Here is a 22,716-nt window from a genome sequence, read left to right as displayed (position 1 = left end):
TTGCCTAAAATAATAGCTGGCCCACAGTAACAAAATTTAAATTTTAATCAGCATATAGACAGTCCTTTGGTTATGTTGGACTCGACATACATCGTTTTGCATCTCCCATCTATATATGTGTGTGTGTGTGTGTATGTATATATATATATAAATATATAAAAGCCTAAGCGACTATCGCTACCAAATGGACGACCAAACAGGTTGTGTGGGGCGATTAGGCAGCAAGGGGGTCAGTGAGGGGTGACCAAATGACTGAGCAGCAGGCTGCATGGGGCAACCAGGCCGGCAAGGGGGGCAATTGGAGGTGACCAGGCCATCATGGGGGGGGGTGGCAGTGATAGGCAACCATGCTGATAGAGGGGGCCAGTGAGGAGTGACCAGGCCAGTGGAAGGGGGGCAGTTAGGGGTGACCAAGCCAGCATGGCAGGCAGTAAGGGGCAACCAAGCCAGGGGGGATGGGTAGTTGGGGGCGACCAGGCTGGCATGGGGGGCAGTAAGGAGCAACCAGGCCAACGGGGGGATAGTTATGGGCAACCAGGCCAGCAGGGGGGGAGGGGCAGTTAGGAGCTATTGTGCTGGCAGGGGGGGCATTTGGGGTGACCAGGCCACAAAGGGGGTGAAAGTTGGGGGCAATCAGGCAGGCAGACAGGTGAGCAGTTAGGAACAGTGGTCCCAGATTGTGAGAGGGATATCTGGCAGACAGACATTCCCCGAGGGGTCCTGGATTGGAGAGGGTGCAGGCTGGGCTGAGGGGATCCCCGTGCATATATTTAATTCTTTATAAAAAAGTAAAAGTTTCATCATTTCGACATATTTACATATGTGCTTTATGTTTTTTATTATTTACTGTATTTTCCACAAATAAAGGTTAGGAATTATCTTTTATTTTTATTTTTTACTGTTTCACTTCATTACTGTTGTGCATGTGCTCCATGTGAGTTACATAGTGCTTATGTAGATGGTTTCTGACTTATGGCAAAAATTGCATTATATTACACTATAGGAACAGATCTCTGATATAATCCGAGGACCTACTGTACTCTGATTTAAAAGCATAAGTATACATTACACACACACACACACACACACACACCGAGTAGCTAGATTATTATGCCTTCAGAGATCATAATAATCTGGCCACTCAGTGTATAGTTTGAAATATTTTCATTAAAATTTTAAAAACATTAAATTTTAATTATTTGGAACAAATTTATTTTTATTTAACACATTATTTCCTGATTCATTTATTTATTGGAATTATTTACTGAGCACTTATTTTACGTAATATATTATTCTAGGTGCTGACAATGCAATAGTGATAAAATAGTTTCTGCCCTTATTTTTGAGGTTTCTATTCTGATTGGGTAGGAAAATGAGCAAATAGATGAGTAAGTTATTAGAAAGAAAGGGAGAAGAGGAGTGCTGGAAATAATTGCAATTTTACATAGGGTGGTCAGGGTGGGTATTGCTGGAAAGGTGACATGTAAGTAGAGATAAGAAAATTGTTAAGAGCAAGCAATGAGGAGAATTAGGAGAGATTTCCAAGCTTGTGCATAGGTCCTGGAGGGATAGGGGGAGTGTACCATGAATATTCCAGAACAGCAGAGGCCAGTGTTGCTAAAGCAGAGTGAGGAGGTGTCAAGGCAAGGTCAGAGAGGCAGCAAGTAGCCTGCTTTGTGTAGGGTATTGACAGTCACTTTCAGGACCTGGGCTTTGACTCTAGGTGATAATGGAGGGCACTTGCAGGGCTCTGAGCTGAGAAGTGGTAAGTCGTGAAAGTAGTGCTCTGATTACCATACTGATAATAAATTGTAGAATAGTAAGGGGAAGAAGTGGACTAAGTAGGAGACTTGCAGTGATCCAGGCAATGACCATGAGACTTGGATCTGAATGATAGCCATGGAAGTGGTGAGACGTAGCCAAATTCTGTGTATATTTTGAAAGTAGAGACAATAGGATTTGCTGATATATTGGGAATGTGAGAAAGGAATTCGATAAAGGATAATCTAAGATTTGGGACTTGAACATTTGGAATGATAGGAATACATCTCCAATAGGTTTCAAAGAGAAGATAGAGGTTCACTTTGGGACATATCAAATTTCATAATAGAGATACTGAGAAGGCAATAAAAATCAGTATATTAGTATGGAATTTAGAAGGAAAACTGGCCTAAAAATATAAATTTGGTAACTAAAGTTATGGAATCAAATGTTCCAATTTGGGAGTCTTGGCCCAAATGGCTCCAAGATAATCATATCTAATAAAAGAGTAATATGCAAATTGACTGTCACTCCAACACACAAGATGGCTGCCTCCATGTGGTCAAAGATGGCTTCCACAAGATGGCCAGCAGGCTAGGGCAGTTGGGAGGGACCAGGCCTGCAAGGGAAGGCAGTTGGGGGCGATCAAGCCTGCAGGGGAGGGAAGTTAGGGGTGACCCGGCTGGCAGAGGAGGGAAGTTGGGGCATCTGGGCCTGCAGGGAAGGGCAGTTAGGGGTGACCAGGCCTGCAGGGGAGGGCAGTTATGGGCAATCAGGTTGGTAGGGAAGAAGTTAGGGATCAATCAGGCTGGCTGAGGGACACCCTCTCCCACCTGCACAAAATTCGTGCACCGGGTCTCTAGAAAATATATTTGTCTGGAATATCTAGGACAGAATCCTGGTCATAGAGAACATCATTCTATTTATCCCAAATATTTGAAAGATATTACATAGATGTAAAATTCCTTACTATGTTTATTTAGCCTGGTGGTACATGTAGTCTGATCCCATTTTTCTGTAGGCAGTGAAGCTGCTGAGGCCAGGGGGCGTGCTTGTTTATAGCACCTGCACCATTACGCTGGCAGAGAATGAGGAACAAGTGGCCTGGGCCCTCACAGCGTTTCCTTGCCTTCAGCTTCAGCCCCAGGTAAGAATAATTCCCATCATAGAAACTTAAGTGCAGGAATCAACACAGGTTATTTGTCTGGTAAAACTTGTGAAACAAATACTGTCGTAAATAAAAATGTTTCATTAAATCCATTTGGACTGCTCATAGAGAATTTACATCTTGACACAGTTTTTCCTTGTGTTCATCCCTTGCCATTGTGCCACGGAGCCCAGGTATGTTCTTGTTAGATTTTTCTTTCACTTATGGTTTTTGTTCATGTTGCTAAGGATTTTGTTTCCAAGTTCTTCCCCATTCTGGATTTTTCAAATAAGGAAAATTTTGAGCAGTTTCCCCCCATATCACATCAAAGCCCAAACAGGCTTTAAAATAACTAGAATATCAAAAGACTAATCAAAGTGGGGTAATGGTTCAGGATTATTGCTTCTTTTGTTTCTCATGTAAATTACCGGCATGTAGCTTTTAGAAAGCTTTCTTGTACTTCATTTTACCTAAAACCATGTTTCTGTTATGATTTTTATTGAAAATATGTTTATAGCTAGGTTTTTAGTCCATGATGTTTGAGATTAAGCTTAAATCTGTAATAATGCTTATATGCATTTAGATCATTGAACATGTAACTTTAATGCCTTTCTGTATAGAATTCTGGGAGGTAATTGGAATACATAAGTAAAAAGCAATCCAGAGATGGTTTCTGGATGCAGAAATTAAGATAATTACATTGTAAATGAAAGGAAGACTTCAGAATTCACATGAAATTTTGTGTGTATCAGTTAATGTATAATTAAAGGAGAGACTCTATCCACTCCTCTCCCCCATAGGTTAATAAATACAGATTTTCAGGCATACAACTAAGAAAATATATATTCAATAACACAAACATTTGTCTGTGAAATGGGGATTTAAATTAGGATTATGCGTCTTTCACAGTAGTTGTTTGCAAGTATCACTCAATTCCTTATGATTCTTTATTCCTCTAAACTGATTGATGCTGCCTCAATTGATCTCTTTTTTATATTCTAGTGCATTTAAAAACAGCAAAAACTTATCCAGTTGGAATGGGTCAGAAAGAGGTATCTTTAGGAACTCAGTTTGGGGAAGTCTCATACATAAAGCTGAATTTTATCTATTGCTGTGATTGATAACAAGAGGCCTGGTGCACAGATTTGTGCACAGGTGAGGTTTGGCTGGCCCGCCCTAATGGGGGACAATCAGGCCAGGCCTGCCTGCGGGAGAGGACACGGGAGGCTGGCTGTTCAGCCCCACCCCTGATCAGGGTGAGGGGGGAGGATCAAAGGTGTGGCCGGCCAGGGGGAGGGGCCATCCCCCAATCAGGCTGATTGGCCGGCCGCAGTACTTGTCATAGCAACTGGTCTTTCTGATTGTTGCGGTTGTTCCAGTCATTCTGGCGTTCTGGTTACTTGACTTTTCTTATCTATTAAAAGAGTAATATGCAAATTGACCATACCTTCACTACACCCATAAGCCAAAACCACCAGCCAATCAGAGCAAGTATGCAAATTAACCCCAACCAAGATGGCTATGACCACAGAGAGCAGGAGGGAGGCTTGGGTTTCCCAGGCAATGGAAGAAGCCAAGCTTTCTGCCTGCCCTAGCTAGCTTAAGCCTCCACTCAAGGCTACAAAGTTTCAATTATAGAAGGTAAACAAATCCAAACAGAAATAGTGGCAGCCAGGGAGCAAGCAGAAGGCTTACTCCGTTCCAGGCTATAAAGTTTCAATTTCAGAAGGTAAATAAATTCCAGATACCAGGGCCTCTGCTTGAGTTGCTGGGAGTGTGTGGCCAGCCTGCAAACCACCACAGGCCTCTCACCCAGGCTGCCCCACCCCCCAAGAGAATCCCCACCCTGATCCAGGACACTCTTCAGGGCAAACCAGCTAACCCCACCAATGCACCAGGCCTCTATCCTGTCTAATAAAAGAGTAAGATGCAGATTGACCATCGCTCCAATACACAAGATCAAGATAGCTGCCCTCATGTCTTCAAAGATCCTACCCCCATGTGGACACCAGATGGCCACCGCAAGATGGCCAGCAGGCATGGGCAGTTGGGAGGGACCAGGCCTGCAAGAGAGGGCAGTTGGGGGTGATCAACCCTGCAGGGGAAGGCAGTTAGGGGTAACCAGGCCGGCAGAGGAGGGAAGTTGGGGCAATCAGGTTGGCAGGGGAGCAGTTAGTCATCAGTCAGGCTGGCAGGCAGAAGCTGTTAGGGGCAATCAGGAAGGCAGACAGGCGAGCAGTTGGGAGCTGTCAGCCCTGGGTTGTAAGAGGGATGTTCCAGTTTGGAGAGGGTGCAGGCTAGGTTGAGGGACACCTCTCTCACCCCCGTGCACGAATTTATGTATATAATGTTTTATTTATTAAGGACCATATACCTCTGTGTGACAGCCACTATATGCCACTCCATGCCAGGCATGATAGCACCTTCTTTATTTAAGCCTCTGAGTATCTGAATATTTTATGTTTTATAAGATGAGGGAACGATTAGGTAAAGTTACTTGCTTAAGGTCACATAGCTAAAATGTGGCAGGGCTATCATTTGTATTTGTAACTATGAAGCTCAGATCCTTTGAGATGTCATGATGTTTGATAAGCAAAGTTTTAATATTTATTCTTCATGTGACCATATGCTTCCCCATTTCACTACCTGAAAAAACAGTATATTCTACAAAAATAAAAGGTTTTTACTCAATTTTCTATTTTAGTAAAAAGTGATAATACAACTGAATTTGTCTTTTAAATTGTGCACAGGTACCTATACTTGCTAATTGTAGAGTGTTCATGTATATTTTTATTTATTTCCTCCAAATAGGAACCACACATTGGAGGACAAGGAATGCTGGGAACTGGCTTGTCATTTGAACAATTGAAACAGCTGCAACGATTTGATCCATCTGTTGTGCCATTACAGGACATGGACATTGATTCTTTCAAAGAAGCCAGAGTAGAAGACATGATTTGGCTGGCAAATAAGGATTGTATAGGTTTTTTCATTGCAAAATTTGTAAAATGCAAAAGTATGGAGGAGAAGGATCCTTAGAAATGAAAATTCCAAACATTTGCTCTGTTGTTTGTGTGTTTTAATTTAAAAACCAATTTATTGTTGGGCCAAGTAGTTGATGATGTGGTTGCTAAAGAAACAGAAAAGGCTGCCAGCTGTTTCACTAGTGATCAAGAGACACGGAGGAAATAAAGGGTGGGGGAAGGAGATATGAGATTATATTTTGTAATTTGTGAGTAATCTTCCCTTTTGGATTTAGCAGAGTATAAAGAAAAGGAGATGCCTATAAATGTCTGAAACATGTTTATTTGGAGTCATATGTTTTCATTTTTAATGGCAATCAATGAATCTAACAAGGAAAAAAATTAGCAATTTTTAATTTGGTTATAAAGTATATTATTTTTTATTCCTGAGTTCCTAATTAAGTAGTTTCTTAAGAATTCAGGGCATAGGAGGTATGACATTTACCATGTGCTAATGACTGAGCTAAATATTTTACCTCTTTCTCTGCTTACTATTTGATAAATAAACCCTCTTTCAAATAAAGTCTGGATGTCTTGTATGTAAGAGTTTGCCTTTACTGTTTACTTTTTCCCCTCCCCCTTGATTTAAACTAAAAAGTCAAATGAATCTTTTCTTCACTTTGTAGGTTAAAAAAATGAGAATATTCTGCAATGTCAGTACCTTTTATAATTTGTTGAAACACATGCTGTATTAGTTAATGAAGACGTGATTAGTGAGGAAGAGAAAGCCAACTTCTGACAACTAGGAACTGGCCTGGCATTTACAGGAAGGCCTTGGTGTTCTCCTACTGGACTCATTTCCCAGAACACCAACATCAGGTAAGGCTGTTATGACTATGACACATCAAGATACAAAAAGACCACTTCAAAATCAAATCTGAATTTAGGTAAAAGCAAGAACATCATCTAAACCAGCAGTCACCAACCAGTGCCATAGACCACGGCTGGACCATGAGGTCTGAAAGGTTGACGACCACTGATCTAAACTGCAAAATTGATCATCCCCTATAGTGGCCGATGTAAGTGACTGCTTAAAAAAATTTAATGATAAACTTATTCTTGCTTCATCTTAACATGGTTTTTTTTTGTTTGTTTTTGGTTTTTTTAGATGAGATATATTTAAACATTCAGCCCTAGTTAAAAGCTGTCATATATAGTTATATACATGTTTTTGTTAACAATTATCAAATCATCCTCAAATTCCTGAGCCTTGGGCATGTAAGTGGAGAGTTGGAAACAATTACCTAATAGTTTCTTTCTCCCCTCCATAAGTTTCTGCTAGGAATGTCTCGTAACTATTTATACTCATCGAGATTGCAAGGCCTCCTGGATCAGGTAAGACCTTTCATTGGCATCATTTCTGAAGAAGCCTTTCTTACATACCCTTCCCTGAGTTTGAGGTAGTCATTTGTCTTTTTATACACCTACGGCCCATATTTACTGCTGTTGTGGCACTTTGAGAATACTCTAGCTTTCTAGGCATGTTCCTCACTACTAGCTTCAGACTTGGGGAGACTTTGGAGGCAGGGACCCTGTGTTTTCTGTCACTGCTTCTTAGCAGGTTGCCAACAGATGCTTATTGACTAAGGGGAAAAATATTTCAAGCTCCAAAGATTCAAATATCTGACTTGTTTATATCCTTCAGTATGCCTTATATCTAATAGATGCCATTTGACTAAAGAGAAATAGTATTTACCTGTGGCCTTTCTGTTTCTAGGAATCAGTACACCTCTCCAAATTTTAAATATATTTTGTTTTAATTCACAAAATCATTTTCTCTCATGTTCTCTACCAAGCCTTATGTGTTAAGCAGGGATGAAAATGGTAGCAGCAAATGTATAAATTTTGGTTAATACTGATAAATAGCAAAATATAAGCAGTGTGGGCAAAATAGAAGAAAAATATTTGCATATTGAAAACAGGACAAATAAGTTAAATTCTTAAAAGTATTTCCTTTAACATACACATTTTCAGTGGTTTCTTCAAAAAAATAAAGCAAATTGAAAAATGAAACACATTCAGTCTTAAAAGGACAAATAAATACAATAAAAAGGGAAAAGATCAGGAAAATGTGGAAGAAATTGATATATTATCTTTCAACCTACTTAGTGTTGACATAACTAAAACAGAAAAATCATTTAATTCAACAGTGAGTACATTTTACTTCAAAACTCTTTATCACATTTTAGTTTAAACAGCAAAGAGAAATACAAGTAGTTAAAAATATAATTTAGCTTGAATGAAACAACTGATCCAAAACCATGTAATCTTTTTTCTCTAACAGTGTGACTTAAAGTTTCAGTAAGATCAGAATATCTGAGACTAGCAGCATTACCTCATTGAGCAAGGAGGAGGAATTAAATTTGTCATCAAAATGGATCTTCATTTAAAAATGAAGTAATAGTAAAATTCAAAGTCTGAATTGCTACACATGTAGAATTAAGGTGGAGGAGAATTATTATTAATTACTAAGGAGAATTATTTTGCTGTGCTCATATCTTAAAAGATCCTTTACCTACCTTAAGCTATTATTTTGTCAGATATCAGGGGAAGGTCACTAAAGTAATACCAGTGATTGGCATTGTCCCAAGGAAAATGCTCCACAAGTGGGAATTGTTGAATATTTAATATATTCTCAACTGTCAGAATCATTCCTCAAATCATAATTGATGCTACTAATAATAAACAGTGCAGAAGCCAGCTCTTTATTTGTTTTAGATAAATTTCTTTAAATCAGGTTTGTTGAACAGTTTGTCAGTGTAGCTGACAGCAAATGTTTAACAGGAATGCAGAGCAGACCGTGTTAAAAATGTGGCATTGTCCCAAAGTACATTATGACTAATACACCCTACATTTAGCAGCACCTTTTTGTAACAGTAACTTAAATGAGCAGTAGAGAAAGAGCATAGTAAAACTGAAATGGGTTTGACAAAAAACAGAGTAGAACTATTAAGAACATTTCCAGCGTTTTCTAGGTAGACTAAAAAAATCATGATTCTACAACTAAGTTAAGGTTAAGCTTTTGCTCTGTGAAGACTATAATTTTATATTCCACAAGTCAGTAAATACCCCATTGTCTGGGATTATTTCTTCATTTACAAATTTAGTACAGACTGTTTACAGATATGTTCACTATACAGTTTTCATGTATAGATACTCTTATCTCAAATCCTGCAATATAGTTTTTGAGAAATACTCTGATTTGGACTAACATATTACACAATAAAGTTAAAAAAATCCTAAGAATCCAGGTATAGAATTTTAAAAATGGAATCCATTAGCAGGACTTTTGAAAGGGATTTATGGTAGCAGCAGGTTAGATACATACTAGTTATACTTCAAGAATTTAAATGTTCTAAAGTTATTATTGGGATGAAATTATGTGTAGCAAAGAATGAGGCTGGTGATCAGCAGCATCTTACCATGATGGAAAGTTTATCAGAAATATTTTATAAAAGTATTTTAATTGGAATTTGATTTTCCAATGATGTGACTACTTTGCATCAATTTATATATTATGACTACAATTTTTATAGTCAATAAATTCATTGCAACAATATGGAGCTTATTAACAATACACTGATTCTGAGGGAAATGTTTCATATTAACTGATAAAACACTATATATGTAACTCATTTTTAAAATTGAGTTTCTTTGGGAGTAGGGAAAGTAAGGAGTTAAATGTGAAACATTTTATTTATAAAGGTCCAGTAATATTTGGCAAGAACCTGAAATAATAAAAAAAGCAAAACAAAAATAGATTAACTTACTTAACAAATCATAATTATATAATGTACAAATCTGCAGTCAGGCAATTATAGAGAGGCATTCTCCACGGACAAATTTCAGGTACACCAAATACTATCTCATGGTCCAGTCATAACTGGACAAAATGACACTTAGGAGACATAGAGGTTTAGCCTTAACATGACAACCACATTGTGAGTTGCTCACAACAGCATCATTGAGATAATATCTTCTAGTTTCCCCTTCATAGATGTCTGATGTAGGAAAATGCTCTGACCGTTTTGTTCACTTCAAGTCACCCCATTTGCCCTGATTACTTCTGAAGAGCAGAAACTTTGGTTATAAGAAGCACTTCTAGGTTTTGACAGACAGTGAAACTCTTTGAGTTTGTGGTGGGGATGGAATGATAGGTATATTGGGAGATAACAGAACAATAAGCAGGGTTAGGAAAGAAAGTGGGAGAAGTTAGAAAAATTTATTTTCCCACGAAATAATTCTACAAGCTGTGTAAACGTTTCTTACTATAACAAATACTCGAACACACAAAGATTGTACATTTCCAGTGAAACACTCACAGTTAAAAGTTGCCTGTATTTTTTGCTCTATAGGAGCAAAAACAAGGAGCCAACAGAACGCTTTCCCAGTCACCTTTGGCAGCATGCTCCCTGCCTGCTCAACGGATCATTACAGCGTCATGCAGCACAATTCAGCTCAAAGCCAGGTGGGTAGGATTCTAGATACCAGTCTCTAGTTTCCTTATTAGTCTTCTGCATTCAGATTCATCTCAATCAACCACTCGCACATACTCTTACACACAGACGCACACACACGTGCATACAGAGTTCCGGCTTGTAGACTCCAGTGCAGTGACATGAGACACTAGCTACTAAGAATGTGTGTCACAATCAGTGTGAGCTGCATGGATTAGAACAACCTTTGGAGTTTGATTATATTTATCATAATTTATGGTCAAAATTATAAACTTACAGGGATGGTAAAACATTCAGAAATTAAACCTTTTCAAGTCAAGCAATCACACATATTTACAGTATGTACAGACTTTCTGCTAGAATGGAAATAGGTGCCTACACAATGTTATTACAAATTTCCTGAATGTGGGCAATTCTAGTCCCTGTACTTCATAAAGCAAATCTGCTGACTTGGCATTAAGACTAAAATAGTGTGATCAAACTGATATATATATATATATATGTATGTATACATATATATATATATATATTTATATATAATTATAAGAAGGTATTTGCAGAAATAACATTTACAAACTGTCTATACAGTACACAGTACTAGTACATAGAAAATATATTCTAACTTTATGATCCCCTTTGTATAAGGCAAGACTGAATCTGTCCCCAAATTTAGTCAGCCAGAGGTACAAGCAAGAAACAGTGGTCCATGGATGAATGAATATACATATCAGGTGCCTACATTTTAAAAATCTGGAGAATCAAGATATTCCACTTTTTATCTGAGCCAATTCTGGCTGCTGGAGATGTCAACTATATTTTTTAAAACATCCACCACATTTCTTAAAATACTAATGCCCCCTGGATGGCAACAATTTGTTCAAGTGGCAGCTACCCCAAACAGTTTTTGAAAAGTCCAGTACACAATCAGAGGACTGCAGCCGTACCAGGCAAATTTATATAGCACTTAGAAAAAAAGTATATTAATACTCTGTCATACTATTGCTATTTAAGCAACAGCAATACAAAATATACACGACAGATCACATATGATTGCAATGTCGACCCCAAAGATTTAGATTGAGGGTGCTGTTATACAAGACTTAAAAAAATCCAAAAACACAAACAGACCAAAGTTATTGGCGGATGTAAACATCCCTGTTCCACTCCCCAGCCTCATTCCTTTTTTTGGATATTCCTTCTCCATCCTTGTCACAGTAGCGATCCTTGGATTTATGACGACTTCGTTGTTTGTTGCATTCGTTGTGGTCCTGCTCTCGATCCAGGTCCCTGGCCCGGTGCCGAGACTCCCTGTGCCTGTGCTCACCACTCCCATGGGGCTCCTCCCTGTGGTTGTGGTCACGGTGTAGGGCATAGTGGTCCACATGCTCATGGGAGTAGTCTTCCTTTGGCTCCACATAGGCAGAGTCTCGACTCTCCAGGGTTTCTGAGTCAAATGTCTCCTGCCTGGACAGGCCTCGATTTGTCCCACTACGATGGTTGTGGTGCGGGGCTGAGGAGGAAGGCCGGTGCTGGGATTTCCTGCCTGGTTCCAGGCAAGGTTCTTCTTCAGCTTGGGGGGCAGAGCGGGCGAGAGCAGAGCGGTCAGTCCTCTGATCGCCTTGAGAACCCTGGTGTCGGAGGGAAAAAACACAGGCATCAACCTTGGTCAGAGTGTGAGGGACTAGGCATCGCAAAGCAGGTCTGTTCAAGTTTAGTTGCTTTTAAGGATCTATAATGCTGAAATGAAATCTCCCCTTGCTAAGTTACCTAATTCTTTTAATGATGTCTAGTGGCATTTATAAGGTTTGTACTATATCATACTGGACTTTGTCAATTTGTAAGTGTCTAGAACATTACAGAGTAATATTTTTATTTAAATGATTAAACGAGGGAGGGCATTTTATATGTTCTTTTGCGGTTTAAATACAGATATAGGTACCTAAGATTTTTCTACACATGGGTGTATACTTAACTACCCCATCTGAATACATGCAGGAAGATTAAAATGCTTTAGGATGTTGGCTTTGGCTTAAGGTAAGGATTAAGGAAATAAAATATGAAATGCTTAAATGTCACGAACTATGAGACAAGCAGTTTTAGCAGCCCCATTAATTAATAATTAAGTCATTAATGCAATAACCCTGGGATAGGTTGCCAATAATTCCAGAGGCATCTCAGGGAAAAAAAAAACAGATAAGGAACTTATTCACGGTTATGTGCTTGGTAAGAGGTGGAGCCCCGCCTTGCAGCTGGCATTCTGCTTCCACTGTCTTTGCTGCTGTATAGAAAGTTCTTCTATCCCTGTCCTAAGATGTAGCAGAGAGTTCTAAAGTCTGTACATCTTCATAGTATATTGTGTTTGACCTGCTTTTCTTAGCTACACCACTTACACTGAAGATGTCTAACTGACTCGGTGTCTCAGTTTGGATAGAGCCACTCTACTGGCACAAGCACTGCCCTGGTATCTGGGCTTGGACCCCAGCACTGTGACCCCAGGCAGCCTGGCTTCTCAACGAATACGGCGAAGACGTCCTCTCACCTGTGAGTTAGAGGCTGCAGTGGGGCGAACAGGCAGCGCTGAAGTGGCTAAAGTGCGGCTAAGGAGAGGGTTGGGGAGACTGCTGCTGGGAGGGTGGGTCGCCTTCCAGTAGGCTTCCAGGTAGTCGGCAAGGTGCTCACAAGCATCCTCGAGCTGGTTCTCATCCAAGATCACATCAAACAACTCCTGCAGAGGCAAACATGTCAGAGAGCACACTTATACCAGCCCAGTACTGACTTGAGTTTCACAACCCTACCCCAGCCTCATAGAAGGAGGGAGGGGCTCATGAGCTACACTGCTTTGTATGTGCTGTGGCTTATGTGCTCCTTTCCCTTTTCCATCCGCCGACTGTCCTGTTTAGTCAGATTATGTCATTTTAGAATATTGGATGCTTAACCAGCAGCAATGACCAGGAAGTGAACAGGTGTAATAGTAGTTGTTAAAGGGCACGATGGAAAAATTGTCAGTAGTAAAAACAGGAATTGATAATATGGTAGAAAGAAATATAAAAAGAAAATAATACAATCTGAATAGTACAGGAAGAAACCTGTTTGACATAGACTGAAAAGTTTAACCCTGAAAATTAATGAGGAAAGATAAGGACATGAAGTTTGGCAGAAGAAACTGAAACCACTGATGATTTGACATGGCCCAAACTTCCAAAATTGGTTATCATAAATTTTAACATACTCCAAGCAATCAAAATGGATATAGTCCTGATTTTTGGAGCTTCTGAAATACTTGCACTTAAAAAACAACCTAAAAGCCATCTGTAAATCCCTGGCAGGGTATGTAAAGCATGAATTAGAAATAGACTGTATTCAGATGTCAGAATCTGGGTGACTGACTGTTTAGACATTTGTTTTTACACAGTCTTAAATCAATATTTCAGAGAGCTATTGAAGAGGCAGCAAGTCAATCTCTATAGTTAGTAGGGTTAACTCCAAATAGGTAATCTTATAGACCAAGTTTTTGAAGTCAATATCTTATTCATTTAAGATACAAATGAGGTGTTATTTACAAAGTGAGGTGACCATAGAACTTGCCATAGCTTTTTGTAAGCCATGATCGGGGCAAGTGTTCATGGCAGGAAGTAGGACAGTTCACTTCTTTAGAATGATGCTCACTGCTAAGTGGTGAGGATTCTTTCCCCCAACAGGCATGTAACTGTCTGCTTTTTGTTTTTTAATGTAATGCCAGATCTGATCTCTTCATCTGGATTACAGTGTATATAAAGAGGACTTACTGGAGGACACTGAGACAGTTTATCAGCTGCAACCATCTGGACATTGAGGTGTTTAGCTTGAGATTTTCCTCGAGATTTTATTAACCTTTGTAAAACCTGTAAAAGATAAGATTTTTAAACAGAGGGCTATTTGCACTCAGATCCATGACAAGATTCACCACTCCTTTCTCTGGAAACTTATATACAGTGCAAGTGGCTTATAATAAATTGAGCTATGAAGATTACCTGCAAAATTGATATGTTCATATAAATCTTCAAAGCTTATTCTGAGTCCTTTTTCAAGGCTAGCAGTTATCAAACTTTTTGTCTCATGACTCCTTTGTTTTAAACAGTTCTTGAGAAACCCAAAAAGTATACTTTTTTATTGACTTCAAAGAGGAAGGGAGAGGGAGAGAGAGAAACATCAATGATGAGAGAATCATTGATGGGCTGCTTTCTGCATACCCCCTGCTGAGGATTGAGCCCATAACCCAAGCACATGCCCTTAATAGGAATCGAACTCAGGACCCTTCAGTCCACAGGCTGAAGCTCTATCCACTGAGCCAAACTGGCTAGGGCCAAAAAGTATTTCTTTATGTGACCTACTAAAGGCCTGGTGCACAGATTTGTGCACCAGTGGGGTCCCTTGGCCTGGCCTGTGGACTCCTCCATGGGGTCCTGGATTGAAAGAGGGCACAGGCCAGATCTTCGGACCCCACTAGTGCATGATGGGGGCCAGGGAGGGACTGCGGGAGGACTCCAGGGCGTGTCTGGCCTGTCTCACCCAGTTCCCATCAGCCAGACCCCAGCAGGAAGCTAACCTACCAGTCTGAGCATATGTGTGAAGGATTCCCTTCCTCCTAAAAATATGTAGTTGATATAATTATGGATATTCCTTATAGTGTGGAAACACTAGTTTCTTAGAGATTAGCTGCTATGTGAAACATGAAACAATATCAACGAACTTTTCTTACTCTGTTACATAAATTCCATTGGCCTATCTTGGAATTTGAATGGGTCTTTAGCATGCATAATTTGTAGCATCATTCATTGATCATTTGGAAAATAATGGTTCACTGAGTTCTTCAGATCTTCCAAATGTTGACACAATTCATTATACAAGATTAAAACCTATCTGTTAATTATTATTATTGATCTCATTAGAAAAGTCTTTGTCTATTAGGAAGCTGCCAAGCTCTCAAAGGTGGATACAAGTTTTCCAAAACTCAGCATTTTCTTTGAAACCTTCAGTTTTATCATTGGTAACAAAGGCTATTAGCTGTTTTCTTTGATGTGATACCCAAGTCTGAGTAAGCATAACCTGTCAGTTTTTCTTTCATATAAAAATGGTATGCTATGAATAAAGTGGCTAGTTGGTTCACAAATCAAATAATTATACCAATGCAGGTCCTTGAGATAACTAACCTACTTGGCTATATGCAGCTCTTGTGTACTTCCTATTTCATTACTCATAATCTATTATACATTATAAAAGGCCAGGGGGCATCACAACCTAAAGACCAGATGGACAACAGGCAACAGGTCATCAGGAAGTGCATGGAGCACCTCTAGGTCCCTCCCCCACAGCCCACAGGCTCCTATTACAACAAGGCTGGTGGGAAGGCAGGGGAGCGGGGAGCGGGGCAAAGCAGGCACATCAAGGTCTTTAGCCTCTGGCCGGGGCTGGGCTGGAGGCCTAGTGAACGGCCTTGTGCTGCCAAGTCAGTTATGAATCAGGCCCGGAGAGAGAGGCAGGGGGCCTGATCAGCAGCCACTGAGGCTGCTGGTGAGGCCTGGAGAGAGAAGCAGGGCTTGAAATGCAGCTGCCATGGCAGCTACAGATCAGGCCCAGAAATAGGCCTGGAGATGCTGACTGGCATAGAACTTCACCAATCAGAAACAAATCTGGGTGACTATGAGGAGCCATTGGCTGCCCAGGAGGTGGAGCTTTTGACGCTGACTGGCATAGAAACTGACCAGTCAGGACCTAATCTGGGTGAACTGTGAAGGCAGAACCTAATGTGGGGGCTGAGGAGGGGTTTTAAGGACAACAGCTGTTAGGTGTAAGTTGTAAGAAAGCTGTTCAATTTTTTAATAACCTGTTTGGCAGTATAGTGCATATGGCTGGCTATCAGTCCAGATATATGTATTACGTATTTTTATCTGCCAAGAGCATCTCCTCCTGCTGAAAATGGCTTTTCCCCCCATTTAAGCAATCCTATCCTATATAATATATCTATGCTAATAAAAGGATAATATGCTAATTAGACTGGGTCAACTGGCCATCTCTGGACGTGCAACTTCCTTCTGGACAAAGCTATGGTGGTAGGGGCTGAGGCAGAGGCAGTTGGAGGTGATAAGGTCAGCAGAGGAGGGCAGTTGGGGGAAACTAGACCAGCAGGCAGAGGCAGTTAGGGGTGATCAGGCAGGCAGACAGGCAGGTGAGTAGTTAGGAGCCAGTGGTCCCAGATTGCGAGAAGGATGTCTGACTGCCAGTTTAGGCCCGATCCCACAGGTATCGGCAATCAGACATCCCCAAGGGGTCCCCGATTTGAGAGGGTGCAAGCTTCGCTGAGGGGAACCTCTTCCCCCATGCACAAATTTCATGCACTGGGCCTCTAGTATTTAATAAAATTAAGTGAAACTGGTTATTTTATTTTATTTTTTTTTAACTGCTAGTATTGTCTGGTACCCTAATTTTAATTCATGCTTAGACACATGTAGTTTTATCTACTATTGCTTTTGCGCCATCATCAAAAGTGTAAAAAGGGTGAATGGTGTTTAGTATTATTATGGAAATAGTTTTGACCTTGTGAACTCTCTGAAAGTGTATGAAGACCCCCAGGATTTTACCACACTTTGAGAATCATCTGTTCTAAGCCATGAAACTAATAATCATGCTTGGCTTCTTATGAATCTTAAAAATTGACAAACATCTCTTCAAACTCTCTATGATGGATAAAGATGTAGTCTGTTGTAACTGCAAAATAACATAAACGTTTTGGCAAACTTGGATTATAGAGCAAACAGCAAGCCCACTTACCTTAGGAGAAGAAATCTTTACATAAACTATAATAGGGGCCAAAGAGGTTTTACTGAGTTGAGCTGGATGATTAATAGTGTCTGCATCAAGAACTACCAGTTGCAATGTTCTTGCAAGTTCAAAAATCCTTTCTATTTCACTCTGAACTTCCGCTGTAAAAGGTTAAGCAGAGATCGATTTTACTTAAAGCACAATATTTTTAGAGCAAATTGATAAAATAAAATGGTACATGATTTCTTTAACAGGAAGGTATGTAGGTCAGCCATTAGGTTAATATTTATAGGCAGTAGAGCTGATAAAAGCATTTTCTTCATAACACCTTACAAAGTTAGGGAATTCCTCTTTTAGTTTGCTATAACATTTACTTCCAGTATTAATAGTATTTTAGAGAGTCAACATTTTTGGCTCCCTCTGCTGACTTATTTTTTGTGATGCAAAACTCCACTCTAGGATTTCATGTCATAACAATGTTATATAATAGAAACTTAACAGATAACTTTTATGTGTGGTTCTGACCACTTTACACTAGCAACCATCACCAGCTTTCCTCTCACTGTCTGGGCTTACCTGTGTTTATCACTTATTTTATACTTTCTGAATACGATGGAGCCTACATATTTTTATTAACAACCTAAAATACAACGTACACTAGGGGAGACATTACTAGTCTCTATAATAAAATTGTCTAGGAACACACTAATCATATTTTCCACCAACAAAGGAATGGTCCTGTAATATTCAGATTTAAAAGGGCAGTTATCTATTAGAGGCAGCACTACACAAATATGAGTTATAAAACATACAGAAAACTTATAAAACATATAAAAATCTATTTGAACACCAAAAATTTTTCACTCAATTCATTTATGTCTCCAGGATCTCCACAAGTCTAAAACAGAACTATCTAGTAGAATTTTCTGTCATGATAGAAATACTTTATTTCAACGCTGGCCAGTATGATAGCAGCTAACCACATGTGGCTATTGAGCATGTGAGATGTAGCTGGTGTGAACAAGCAACTAAATTGGAAAAGTGTAATTTAAAAATAAATAGCCAGAGAAGCTCCTGTACTAGGCAGCACAGGTCTATGAATCATAGTACGTAACTTGTGCTGCCCACTGCAATCATGAAGAGTCAATTCCATAAGACCCTGGACCTACAGAAAAAAATAAGTCTCCAGACCTAAAAATAAAAATTAAGCTTTTGGATCTACCAGTTTATAAAAAAACAAACAAACAAAAAAACCCCACAGAAAACAGACAATCACATAAATGATTCACATTGCACCCCTATGGAATAAGTGACCCAGTTTCTCCAAATAAAAAATTACAAGGAAACACACACACACACACACACACACACACACACAATCAGATTAAGAGACTCAAGGACCTGTGAACTAATCACAATGGATGGACTTTGTTTGGATCCTGAATTAAGAATAGTAATACATATTTTTATAATATGAAAATGATAAAATATATATAGTCTATATAATATGACAACTGGGAAATAGGTGCTGAGTGGAAAGACGATTTAGGGATATATTAAGGTAAGAGTGATGTATGGTTTAAATAAAGAGTGTCTACTGTTTAGAAATACATAATGAAATATTTACAGACTAGAGGCCCGGGGCATGAAATTCCTGCATGTTATGGGGAGTGTCCTTCAGCCCAGCCTGCACCCTCTCCAATCTGGGACTCCTTGAGGGATGTTAAACTGTCTGTTTAGACCCGATCCCACTGGGTCTAAATGGGCAGTCGGACATCCCTCTCACAATCCAGGACTGCTGGCTCCCAACTGCTCGCCTGCCTTCCTGATTGTCCCTAACCACTTCTGTCTCCCAGCCTGATCACCCTCTAACCACTCCCATGCCAGCCTGATTGATGTCTAACTGCTCCCCTGCCAGCCTGTTTGCCCCCAATTTCCCTCCTCTGCTGGCCTGGCTACCCCTAACTGCCCTTTCCTATAGGGTTGATCGCCTCCAACTGCCCTTCCTTGCAGACCTGGTCCCTCTCAACTGCCCTCCCTTGCAGACCTGGTCCCTCCCAACTGCCCTCCCCTGCTGGCCATCTTGTGGTGGCCATCTTGTGTCCACATAAGGGCAGGATCTTTGACCACATAGGGGCAGCCATCTTGTGTGTTGGAGTGATGGTCAATCTTCATATTATTCTTTTATTAGATAGGATAGAGACCTGGTGCATGGGTGGAGGCCACCTGATTTGCCCTGAGGGTGTCCTGGATCAGGGTGGGGGTTCCCTTGGGGCGTGGGGCAACCTGGGCGAGGGGCCTGTGGTGGTTTGCAGGCCAACCTCCTTCTCTCCCCCCCCCCCCCCCCCCCCCCCCCCGGCAACCCAAGCGGAGGCCCTGTTATCTGGAATTTATCTTCTACAATTTGAAACTTTGTAACCTGGAGCGGAGCCAAGCCCCCTGTTCACTCTGTCTGCTGCCTTTTCTGTTGGGGTTCATGTATCTTATATAATTGAAACTTTGTAGCCTTGAGTGGAGGCTTAGGCCAGCTAGGGCAGGTGAAAAGCTTGGCTTGTGTTGCTGGGGAAACCCAAGCCTCTCAACTGCTCTCTGTGGCTGTAGCCATCTTGGTTGGGGTTGATTTGCATACTCGCTCTGATTGGCTGCTGGGCGTGGCTTGAACTGAGTGATGGTTAATTTGCATATTACTCTTTTATTAGGTAGGATAAAATCATATGGTATTTGTGATTTGCTCCAAAATAATCCACAGTTGGGGAGGAATGGGAGGACTGGAAAGGAAACAATTTTGCCATGAATAGATGATAGTTGAATATGGGTGATGAGTACCTTACGTCCTGTGTACTTATTACATTCATATTCATTTAAATTACCTCAAATAACAGTTTAAAAATAAAAATGGTATTGTTCATTCCTTTCATAATAATGTTCTAAAGCATTACTGATACTATTGTTTAACTCTTCTCTGTTGATCTTTAAATTTTTTGAAAAAATATTTTCATTGATGTCAGAGAGGAAAATGGGGCGGTGGAGATAAAAATATCAATGAGAGAGAATTATTGGGTCGGCAGCTAAGTAATTGCGGGTTTCACACATATATGGCTTCAGTTGAATTTTTAGGTTTGCAGACGTAGTACAAATGTAAAACACATTTTGTTATTTGATAGTTGGCTATTCAGCTGTTAATCAGTAAAAAAAGTTTTTTGATCTGTTTTGTAGTTTTCGTTTGGCGTTCGTTGAAAAATGGAAAATCAAAAGGAACATTTTCGTCATATTTTGCTTTTTTATTTCCGCAAAGGGAAAACTCATCGCAAGCTCATAAAAAGTTATGTGCTGTTTATGGTGACGAAGCCTTAAAAGAATGGCAGTGTCAAAATTGGTTTGCCAAATTTCGTTCTGGTGATTTTTCACTCAAAGATGAAAAACGCTCTGGTCGTCCAGTTGAAGTTGATGACGCCCTAATCAAAGCAATAATCAATTCAGACTGTCACAGTACAACACGTGAGATTGCAGAAAAGCTTCATGTATCACATACATGCATTGAAAATCACTTAAAACAACTTGGCTATGTTCAAAAACTCGATACATGGGTTCCTCACGAACTGAAAGAATCACAGTTAACGCAACGCATTAGTAGCTGCGATTTGCTAAAGAAAGGTAATGAAAATGATCCATTTTTAAAACGACATAACTGGCGATGAAAAATGGGTTGTTTACAACAATATCAAGCGGAAAAGATCGTGGAGCAGGCCAGGTGAACCAACTCAAACAACATCAAAAGCTGATATTCATCAAAAGAAGGTTTTGTTATCAGTTGGGTGGGATTACAAAGGAATTGTCTACTTTGAACTCTTACCACCCAACCGAACGATCAATTCTGATGTCTACATTGAACAACTAATGAAATTAAACAATGCAGTTGAAGAAAAGCGGCCCGAATTGACAAATCGAAAAGGTGTTGTATTCCATCTTGACAATGCAAGGCCACACACATCTTTGGTCACTCGGCAAAAATTAATGAAGCTTGGTTGGGATGTTTTGCCACATCCACCATATAGTCCTGACCTTGCACCATCTGATTACTTTTTGTTTCGATCTTTACAAAACTCCTTGAATGGTAAAAATTTCAATAATGATGATGATGTCAAATCGTACCTGATTCAGTTTTTTGCTAATAAAAACCAGAAGTTTTTTGAACGTGGGATTATGATGCTGCCTGAAAGATGGCAAAAGGTCATTGATCAAAATGGGCAATACATTACAGAATAAAGTTATTTAGTTCCATGAAAAAATTGTCTTTGATTTTCTTTAAAAAATCCGCAATTACTTAGTTGCCGACCCAATATAATATGAAAATGAATAAAATTGGCTATCTCCTGCATGCCACCTCCACTCTCCCTCCTCTTCCCCCACCACAGGGGACCAAGCCACAGGAAATCAAACCTGAGACTCTTCAGTCCACAGGCCAACGTATCCACTGAGCCAAACCAGCTAAGGTGATCTTTAAAAAAAAATTTTTTTAAAGCAGGCTTAAATCACTATTTTTCTTGTATAAAATTTTGTGGTGGCCATAGCTGGAGCCTGGGTCCTCTGCACAGAAACTCGGGAGTGGGTCAGTGAATTCCTGATAGGGAGACTTGGTGAACACAATCTCCTTCCAGAATCCGGGGTGAGGTCTTAGAGATGGCATCAAAGGTGGCCTTGGCGAAGTTGCCCAGGGTGGCAGTGCAGCCCCTGGCCGAGGTGTAGCAGTCATCAATACCGGACATCATCAGCAATTTCTTAGGCACAGGGGCTGAGACAATGCCTGTAATCCTGGGGGTAAGGGTGAGGCACACCAATATAGAGTCACACCTGCCAGTCACTTTGCAAGGAACCATGTGGGGTTTGCTGATCTTGTTCCTCTAGTAGCCTTACTGCACAGGGACAATAGAGAGCTTGGTCAGGATAATGGCTCCACGGATGGCAGTGGCTACTTCCTTTGAGCACTGATCACCCAGACCAACATGTCCATTGTAGTTCCCAATGGTGACAAATGCCTTGAACCGGGTCTGCTGGCTGGCACATGTCTGCTTTTGCACAGGCATGATCTTGAACACCTCATCCCTCAAGTAAAACTCAATGATATCAGATTCCTTGATGGGCAAGGAGAATAGATTTCCTCTAGGGATTTTTAAAAGTTTAATAAATTTTTAATGTTCAGATTATTACAATTGATTCTCCTTTTCCTCCTCATAGCTCTTCTCCACCCAGTTCCCACTCCACCCTCTGCCCTTACCTCCCCCCACTGTCCTCATCCATAGGTGTACGATTTTTGTCCAGTCTCTTCCTATATCCCTCACATCCCTTTCCTCCTAAGAATTACCAATCTACTCCCATTCTATGCCCCTGATTATATTGTATTTACCAGATTATTCTGTTGCTCAGATTTTTAATTCACTTGAATTTTAGATTCACTTGTTGATAGATATGTTTTTGTTGTTCATAATTTTTATCTTTACTTTTTTCTTCTTCCTCTTCTTAAAGAATACTT

The 22,716-nt window shown here is 40.1% G+C and overlaps 2 protein-coding genes and 1 pseudogene across 10 annotated transcripts in view; 1 reads left to right on the top strand and 2 right to left on the bottom strand.

The window, feature by feature from the left end:
* The window catches only part of NSUN6 (NOP2/Sun RNA methyltransferase 6), a 44,366-nt gene extending 37,912 nt beyond the window's left edge, over positions 1-6,454 (top strand). Inside the window, exons 10-11 of the mRNA XM_084868623.1 lie at positions 2,783-2,908; positions 5,720-6,454. Coding sequence (XP_084724749.1) covers positions 2,783-2,908; positions 5,720-5,947 — 354 coding nt within the window. The 3' untranslated portion in view covers positions 5,948-6,454. The remainder of the gene's footprint in view (positions 1-2,782; positions 2,909-5,719) is intronic.
* Positions 6,455-7,868: 1,414 nt separating this feature from the next.
* CACNB2 (calcium voltage-gated channel auxiliary subunit beta 2) overlaps positions 7,869-22,716 on the bottom strand; it is a 357,975-nt gene continuing 343,127 nt past the window's right edge. For all 8 annotated transcript variants that reach the window (XM_084868414.1, XM_084868415.1, XM_084868421.1 and 5 more), the window contains 4 exons: positions 17,196-17,347; positions 14,174-14,269; positions 12,928-13,113; positions 7,869-12,016 (listed from right to left, as the gene is read on the bottom strand). In XM_084868414.1, the coding sequence (XP_084724540.1) occupies positions 11,522-12,016; positions 12,928-13,113; positions 14,174-14,269; positions 17,196-17,347 (929 nt within the window). In that variant the 3' untranslated portion in view covers positions 7,869-11,521. The remainder of the gene's footprint in view (positions 12,017-12,927; positions 13,114-14,173; positions 14,270-17,195; positions 17,348-22,716) is intronic.
* On the bottom strand, positions 21,558-22,375 carry LOC311612411 (small ribosomal subunit protein uS5-like; annotated as a pseudogene). Its single transcript has one exon. The product of its transcript is annotated as a small ribosomal subunit protein uS5-like (transcript).

This window comes from Pipistrellus hanaki (assembly GCF_964339955.1).
Source record: "Pipistrellus hanaki genome assembly, chromosome: 1".
Classification (NCBI taxonomy): domain Eukaryota; kingdom Metazoa; phylum Chordata; class Mammalia; order Chiroptera; family Vespertilionidae; genus Pipistrellus; species Pipistrellus hanaki.
This window is presented reverse-complemented; position numbering and strand designations above follow the sequence as displayed.